Raw genomic sequence first — 8,932 nt, forward strand, 5'->3', positions numbered from 1 at the left:
ATATCGTTTTTCTGCAAATTAAACCATAACCTTATCCTTGATTTACCTATGCTTATTATCCTGATTTAACCCCTCCGTGGGTGTGGTTGGACTTGCTGAGTACGTTCGTACTCACCCCATTCTCACTTTTTACAGAAGAAGACCCGGATTTCGTTCCAGACGACGCCGAGTAGGGTTATCGTTCTACACCCAACCTTGCTTGTGGAACCGGCCCCGTTGAGATGCCTCCGCTGTCGCAGTACTCTGAGCCCGTAGTAGACCCTATGTGGTTTGCAGTCTGGTGTTATGTTGTAGCTTGGTTAATAATTATCATCATCTGTATCGAGTGTCCTCCAAGGTTTGTACGATTTTGAACCATCTGATGTAATAAATGTGGCATCAGCTTCCTGGGACTGGTGCTTTGTATCACATTTAAGTCTTCTCTTATGAGGGGACGCTTCATCCACCTAAGCGATATGGCAAAGACCGGGCCAAGGTAGCAGGATAACATACGCTATTTTTCTATATGACCTAACATTGAATTATGATTCTAACTTGTGTTGGACAAAGTCTCCTCCGCCTCTTTGTGATTTTATGCGGTGGTTCGACACCGTGCAGTCGCAGCAGGCAAAGGACATTGTGGAACAAAAAGCAAGATGGGCTGCAGAACGTTGGCGCCGAATGAAGCACGAGGAGCAACAAGAGGAGAAGCGCAACAAAGAGCAAGAAGAGATCCACAAGAGGATGGAGGAGGTGGATCGTAAGGCGGCGGCCGAACGTGAAGCTGACAGGGAGAGAAAGCGAGAGAGGGCACGCCGTGCGAACGGGCCCGAAGCAATTAGGAAGGGCAAATATCCTAGGTGCACTCAGTAGAGTAGTACCATGTAATCCCGGCATTTTACATTCCATAAGGCATGGTAGGTTTAGATGCAACAAGAAATTATCTTGTCGCGTGCACATGCCACTGCAATTAGTTGTTTATGTTTTAAGTTAAGAGCTTAACTCTGTGTGTTGTAGTCTTTACCATTAATTTGCAGTTGTAGCCGGGAGTCTATGAAATCTTTGAACTTTTCCTTAATATTTTCGGAGCTTTTCATGTCACTAGAATACTAAAAAACACACATTAATATAACGATAAGAATTAAGAACTAAGAAATACATCAGGGTCTGCTGCTAAAAAGCTCAGCACGGCGATCACAGGTTTCTCAAATGTCGCATTGTTTGCCCAGACATACGTGACAAAAGACGACAACCTAATAGCAGTGCTCTTCGAACATTTCAAAAAGATGTGACAACACGGCAACCACACCAGCTCACCTTCAAAGCATTCTCTCTGGCGAGGACGACGGACCTGTCATTCTACAGCGAAGGTCTGTGGCGTGTAGTGGGGAAGGCGGCATCTAGGCGCGATCGACCGAGCGGCAGTAATGCAGTGCTGTGAGTCTGCATGCACAGAGATGCATCGAGTAGTGAAATTATGACGATTAGGCCGGTGCCCTGCAGTGTTGTGCGCGGCCGTGGAACGCGCGTCCACCGCAGACAGTTTGGCGGGTTTTTTTTTTTTTTTTCCGCTCAAACTCATCGCAAACGCTGCCCCAAACGGGGCCTGAGGCTAAAGTTGGGCCGCGTCGGGGGTCCAGACAGCACCGGCCCAACTCCAGGATCCAGGGTGGAGATTGGGTCTGATGGGCTGATGGCCCGTGCGCGACGCGTGTGTGCGTGAGCACAGGATAAATGTAGAGAGAGCAGAGCGGATCGGCATGTAGGAAATGAACTGAACCTTTCTTCTTGTTCACGAAGCAGACCTCTGCTTCTTCGATCTATACCAATCCAATTCCTCTCTCCTTCCCCTACCCTAACACCAAACCAATCACCCACCGCCCTAATCCAGAGCTATTCGGTTATTCCCTCCCCTGCCGGGGGGGCGGTGCGCTCAGATGCAAATTCTCTGCCTTACACTACCTCTCCTCCGACACCGTAACTTTGCCACCGTTCCTGCCCTAATGCCCCGCCTCTCCTGCCCCTTGCGACCTCTCTCTTTCATGGCATCTGCAACGTCTCGCTGGTGGCTACCAGTTCATGCGCGACGAGTTTCCCCACTCATGGTGTTTCCCTATCCACCTGCCCGTGGTGTTTCACGGTGTGTTTTCTTGTCCTGTTGCTAAAGTTTGCGTCTTTACTTGGTTGCTGTAGTTTTGGATCTGGATTGTGGCCACTTTTTTTTATTTGCCCTTCATATTTAGGAGGCAAATGGGCGAAATATGTTTTTTTTTTTCTGTTCTAATGCTAAAGTTTGCGCCTTATGTTTTATAAGTTTTTGGATCTGGATTGCGACCAACTTTGGGTTTCGATTTACCCTAGCTATGTTGGTTTTCGAAGAAGGTAAGTGGGGTGGGGGAAAGTTTTTTAGTTCAGGCCGCGGCTCGGTTGCCAGAGTTTCTTTTACCTAATTCGATATGATTCATATAACAGATAAAAAAATAGATCGAAAAAGACATAAATCGATTTCAGTCTTAGATAATGTTACATGACGATTTCAATCTTCACCGATGATACCATCTTATTTTATGTCAAATGCTGGTAATGGATTTTTATGCTCTTTAATGATAGAAGATTTCCTAGTGAACCTCGGAACATGGTCATCAACAGTAAAGTAGAAGGCAAGGAGTCTGCTAAACCATACATGGGGCCGTCCATCTCTTCTGCCAACGTTACTGTATCCCAGGACAAGCACTCTGCAGCCACCCAGGGCACGAAAAGCATTGACACCGGGGGCATAATCTTGGAGGTTATAGCTGGAGATGAGAGAAGTGATAAAGATGCTTGTAGGGTCGCATCAGAGACTACATGTGTCAAACATGATACATTGATGCAAGTTGTGAAGAACACTGACTGTGTTAAGGAAGATCAAAGGAGCACAGCGGATAATCACAGGGTGGAAATTGTTGCCAGTGGTGACAAAGTAGTCAGTGATGATGAAGAAATGACTGTCAATAATATACTTGCAAAAAGTAGACACCGTGATGGTTCCATATACAGGGACATGGATACATGGTGGAAACAGGACTATTGTATTGGGAACCGTAATGAGAGTAAGTGATCGGCATCTCTTTTCCTGTTTTTAATTTGTTGTTATTAATACTATTATAACTATGATTTGTTTTCTTAAACATAGTGTATCTCTTTCCATATCCTACAGTTATACATATTTTGTTGTGAGCCTAGAGATTGTATATGAGGAGCTTTCCACTGCCAGCCATGTTAGACATCCCCTCAAACCTTCCTCGCCTTGCACTCTTTTAGTTATAAGGTAATTGCACTAGAAGCCCTCACACTTAGGCGCAAGTAGCACTTCCACCCCAAACCTTGCACGCTACCTTTACAGACTCTTCAACTGTCACTATTTGCACAAATAGCAATCTACGCTGTTACCTGATGGGGGAGGCTGACATGGCATGCAGACTTCTGATGAGATGGACTAGGACCTTATTCTATGCCCATGTGGCCTGTGGGTCTGAATTTGCATTCTCCCTGAAATTGGCTTGAACAGCCTTTGAGCAACTAATAGGTGATCATGCAGCAATAGGTGAAAATGACAGATGCCTGAATAATAGTTGATCATGACACGGCCTCTGAGCATGTTCTTGAACAGCAGAATACACAAGAAAATGGCATATGCAAGTATAAATAACAATCTAAACATGGGCGTTCACACTACTGTAGTTACCATTAGTTTTAAATTCTACATACATGCAGCTACAAACAGCTAACAATGCACATAACCAATATCACAAGTGGAAGGGGCTGACCACACCTTCCAATGCCTCTGTTTAATCATGAGGACTGGGTTGCCACCTTCCAAAATTTATACCACTTAGCTCGGCAAATTAGAAGTGTTTTTTTTTTGCCACTACAAGAAGTATTACCTACACAAAAGAAGATCTGGCCTCACTGATTGGTATCAATTCATTTTGGTAGTTCACCTTAACCCTCTTGAATACTTGTCTAACCTCTCTGCTTGCTGCTGTGTGTGGAATATCATTGCTTTTCTGCTGCTCTGTGTTGCTTGGTTATAAATTTGTGTGATGAATTCTCACACGGGAAGACATAGTTGTGACAAGGGGAAAAAACATTCAGAAGTGAAATTCTAGTCTGGTGGTAATAGGTATACCTAGTTTGCTGTAGAGGTAGTCTGGCCTTGAGCTTTATTGGTTCCTCCTCACCCTATTGGTCTTCAAGCATCTCTAAGGCTGCTCTTCGTTGGCTTTGTAGGCTTATTACCAGCTTTTTTGAAGCTACATCCCTTGTAGCTGTGGATTAATTTGTTGCAATAGCTCACTGTAGCTTGACTGCACATTTGGACATCTTGTTTTTCCCTGCACCTCAAGAGGTTGCCATTTTGTTGACCTTCTGTTCCTACCTGCCTTATTGTCATACAAAGGCGAGTTAGTATTAGGCCCATTAACGTTAGCACATTCACTAGAATCTCTTATGTGGAATAATCGAATTGCCATATGCTTGTAGGTGATATTAAGACTCTTATCCCATTAGAAGGATAGAGGTTGCTCTCCTTCCTTGCTCTTCTACAGTGATACTAGAGGCCATTGAGTCGTAGCACCATTGGGCTGGAAATCATTCCACTCAACTCTTAGCATCCAATCTCATATAAATAGATGGCACATGTTGTATTGCTTTGGGGCAAAAGATGCCATACAATTTGTGTCCATATCCCCTTCATCTCATTACCCCCATTCTCAATGCTTTCATTGGAGCCAACTGATCTGCATTTTGAGGCAATGCTTTCTTTGAGTGTTCCTTATGTGTTTTTTGGATGTCAAGTATTTCTTTACTACATTATTTTTTTGTTAGAAACTTACATTATGACTTTACTTTTTATGAAGCTCGCTTGGAGGCAATGGCATTCTCAAATCCCACAAATTGTGTTATTCGCAATGGAACTTGCATGGAACATTTTCCTTGTTGCATGCTGCAAATTTTATCAATAAAGTTGGCTAAAATTCCAGTGGATTGTCGCTTAGTAGAGTTGTATGGATACATAGCTGTGCGGGATGATCTGGATCCATTGCTTAATTATATTGTTAAGCTTAGCAGGGATGATCCCATCGTTGTGGAGCAGGTGCACATCCATACTTATATCTACAATTATTTCAAGGATTACGTGTACCTAACACCCCTTAAGTATAAATTGAAGATTTGTCTGAAGTATAAATTGACCTTGGGGGCTGGTATTAGTGGTGGTTTTGCCCGCATGGTTTATTGAGGTGGACACTGCCACGTGGGCAAAACCACCACCAAAATCATTTAGGTGGTAGATTTAGATGGTTTGGAATAATTTTGGGAGCAAATAGCAGATTTTGCACTTAAGTGTGTTAAGTAGACACACCTCGGTACTTGATGGGGTTAATTAGACTTATTCCTTATTTTGTATTACGTTATTTATTTCACAATATACGGCTAATCTTCTCACATGCATAACACATATGTGATTGGATCACTGCATACTCTCGATGGCATACTACAACTGTTAATTTCTTTTACATCATTAAATTTGGGATAGATTGTGAATGTTGTATTAACTTTGCTCTCGAATTATTTAGTATATATGAAGCTCAGTTTGCACTCTTGACTAACCTTAAAATTAGAAACAAGATTAGTTTATTGATGCCGTTCCATAGATATATATATTGATTATAGACCTGATGTAATATTTTGTCTTAGCTGTATAATAAACGCTTCTGGGTGATTGATCTGTCTAAATAGCAGAATAGTTTGGATTGTATAAAGCCACTACTACCCTCATCCAAGGTGTATTTGATTTTGGAAAAGTCAATCACTGTAAGTTTTTTCAAAAATTAGTCAAATTATATGCATTTTTAGCGTACAGTAAGTTGCATCAATAGATTGATACTTGAATTATTTTCTAGGATGGTGTTGATTTTATATCAATTGGTAATATATTGTTAGAGAAATCAAAGGACAAAAATCTACTTTTGAAGACTTGCTCGTTGCAAGACACCTTACATTGAATGGGTGGAGGGAGCACTATATTATGTATACATTACTATGAGAACATATTTAAACAATGGAACTAAGATAGTAACATGTATTCCAAAAAAAAAATCATACTGAATAGTTTTGGACTATTGATTGTTGCGTAAATAGGCATATGTAGACGGCATTAATGATCCCATCACGTCTTCTCTTTTCAATATGAACACGGTTATGTTTATTTGGGATCTGAAACAGTATCAAGTGAATAATGGGTCCGATGTCCTCTATTTATCACCATTTGCACTTTGTGACCATTTTGTTTGATATATGACCAAGATCTTGGTTATTAAAATTAATGTCGGATATATGAGATTTTGATTATCAGTTGTAAAATATCCTTTTCAAGTGAATGGGAAGAATGTAGATTTAGTTATTTCTTATATTTATATGAAGAGCGACTAAATATAATAATTTTGTAGGGTTCTCTCATCAATATGGCTGGTCCTAAGCGAGGGATAGACATGATGGACTTTACTTTGATCGAATATGACATGAGGGTCAAGACAGGCGAAGAAGAAAAGGATGACCTACAGCTGATCGATGGTGCATCATTCATAGGCCCAGGGATATGGAATCAGCCATTTACAGTTCACATTCCTGGTGATTATGGTGCAGTCGACATAACATTATCACGTCTCCATTCTGCAGTTGAGGCAACTCTAGAGGTCCTCGTATCAGAAGTGCAAATCAGTTTCGATTTGTCGCTCAGTTGTTTAACAAGTGGGCTGAATAAGGGAATCTGGCTGTTTAATGGCACCATTGCTGAGTCATGCAGCTTGAAGAGGTCTGTGGTTGCTGTATTAAGGGAATCTTCGATAGATCTGAAGATCAAAATTGATGCACTGTCATCCAGTTCTGAACAACATTGCTGTTCCTTCCATGCAAAAACCCATGGCCATGATACTCAAGAAATAATGAGTGCTTTTGCTTTCATCTCGGTGAAGGTGACTTGGTCGACATTGCCTGATGGACTATGCCGATAACTCTTCTGTTCCTGTAACGAGTGGGTCGAAGAGACCAACAGTACGGCTTAAATTTAGGTGTGACAAACCTTGGATAAATTTAGGTGTGGCAAACCTTGGATAATGAACAATATATTGTAATAAGTTACTCTTTTACTCCCTTTGTCCTAAAAAAAGTGCAATTCTCATTTCTCGAGAAGTCAAATGATTTCAAGTTTGATCAAACTTATTAAAAAATTACTAACATCTATATCTTCAAATAGGTTTCGTATAAAATATATATTACATGATTAACCTAATGATACTTATTTAACAATATAAATGTTAATAGTATTTTGTATAAATTTGGTCAAATTTGAAACTTACTCCTCCAGAAACGAGAGTTGCATTCTTTTTTGGATGGAGTACTTTTTCTACTTATTCGGTACAGCTGGCCATGTCAATGGATGGTCCAGTCGTTTCTTTGTTTCTTGTTAGCGTTTGGTTAAAGAGTGAGATAGGATGGTTTCATTAGAATGATTCTATCAACTGTTTGGTTTGAAGGATGACTATTCTTTTGTTTGATAGGTAAAGGCTCATGCGATACAATGGGTATACAATTTTTGAACAAATAAATGAATTTTAAGAAATATCTTAAGAAGTTAATAGATACATTGTCTAAGCCATATAAATTTCATCTAGACAGTTTTGGTGTTATATACCCTTTGGCTGCTGTGTACATGGACAAAAGGTCATGGCTGCATACGTCGTTCTTAGAAGATGTTGGATACTACCAAAATATCTTGGCACTGCTGTAATGCTGTTCTTTTCCTTTTGGTTCTTTTGCCTGTGATAATTCTATATGTAACTGCATACAATTTGTAACAGTGCCGTTAACAGATAATCTGGGCTACTAATAAAGTTATAAGCTCATAGTATATGTTTCAGCATGTGTCGAACTGAAATGGGGCAAAAGCTTTGATGAGTTGATCATTATTATTGAACAAATGTTCACTGCAATGGAGGGTAGGGAATGGTTGGTCATACACAACTCTGACAAAAACATCGAGACCCATATATATTACAAAATGCACATCACCACTTCCTTATTCGCCATTGTTCAACCAGAACCAGGTGCACATTAGATCAGTTCCCGCAGTTCTATCTTTCACATCTCAGCGATGCGTCCAGCTGGCAAGCCCGCAGAGGAAGCCTCGAAGCGATCGCTGAGGCCGCGCGCGAGCCAGCATCTCAACGCCATTCTCGTCATCGGCGAACTTGCCGGGCCGGCGTCATCTTTCTGAGACGGTCCTCTATTGTCCGCAGCTGCGGCTGTGCTCGTTGAGCCAGGCGACGATGTAGGAGAAGATAGCCTCCACGGTCTCGTCGGGCTCGCCGGCGGTGAGGCCGTGCCACATCCCTGGGTAGAGCTTGATGGTCTTGTCCGCGCTGCCCACTCGCTCGTAAGCCGTACAGCGCGCGGCTGATATCCAGGTCCGTCACCGTATCAGCCTCGCCGTGCAGGACGAAGAAGGGCAGCTTCACCTGACCAAACAAGTCCGCAGAAGAGTTCAGAGCCAGCGTTTAGCGTCCTGTGACTGACACGCTTTACCGTATCATTTTTCTTTTGGGTCCGAAAGACGTTATCAGCAAAGTAATTTACCTGTGACAAGCCATCTTCTATGTACATGCTGGTTCTGGGCATCTCCAGCGCGGTCTTGAGCCGCAGCTTGTCCCGGTAGAGGTGTACCGTCCAGAATGGTTAGCTAATCTTGTTCTGGACAAAAAGAAAAACAACAACGAGTGGAGAATGTGCGTCGACTACAAAGACCGCAACAAATATTGCCCAAAGGATCCCTTTGGGACACCTCGAATAGATCAAGTCATCGACTCCACTGCTGGATGCATACTACTCTCCTTCCTTGACTACTATTCAGGGT

At 42.0% G+C, this 8,932-nt stretch overlaps 1 protein-coding gene and 1 pseudogene across 3 annotated transcripts; one reads left to right on the top strand and one right to left on the bottom strand.

Moving 5' to 3' along the window:
• Positions 1-1,733: 1,733 nt before the first annotated feature.
• On the top strand, positions 1,734-7,212 carry LOC120656441. 3 transcript variants are annotated; one of them, XM_039934528.1, is made up of 4 exons: positions 1,734-2,119; positions 2,590-3,071; positions 4,881-5,116; positions 6,471-7,212. In XM_039934528.1, exons 1-4 carry the CDS (start codon positions 1,917-1,919, stop codon positions 7,032-7,034), a joined length of 1,485 nt encoding a protein of 494 aa, XP_039790462.1. In that variant the 5' UTR covers positions 1,734-1,916; the 3' UTR covers positions 7,035-7,212. The 3 variants fall into 3 exon arrangements, with proteins under 3 accessions (XP_039790462.1, XP_039790463.1, XP_039790464.1); XM_039934529.1 differs by having other exon boundaries at positions 2,593-3,071; XM_039934530.1 differs by having other exon boundaries at positions 2,629-3,071.
• Positions 7,213-8,305: 1,093 nt separating this feature from the next.
• LOC120653625 lies at positions 8,306-8,697 on the bottom strand (annotated as a pseudogene).
• Between the last annotated feature and the right edge of the window lie 235 nt (positions 8,698-8,932).

The sequence above is a fragment of the Panicum virgatum genome, chromosome 1N (genome assembly GCF_016808335.1).
Source record: "Panicum virgatum strain AP13 chromosome 1N, P.virgatum_v5, whole genome shotgun sequence".
Lineage (NCBI taxonomy): Eukaryota > Viridiplantae > Streptophyta > Magnoliopsida > Poales > Poaceae > Panicum > Panicum virgatum.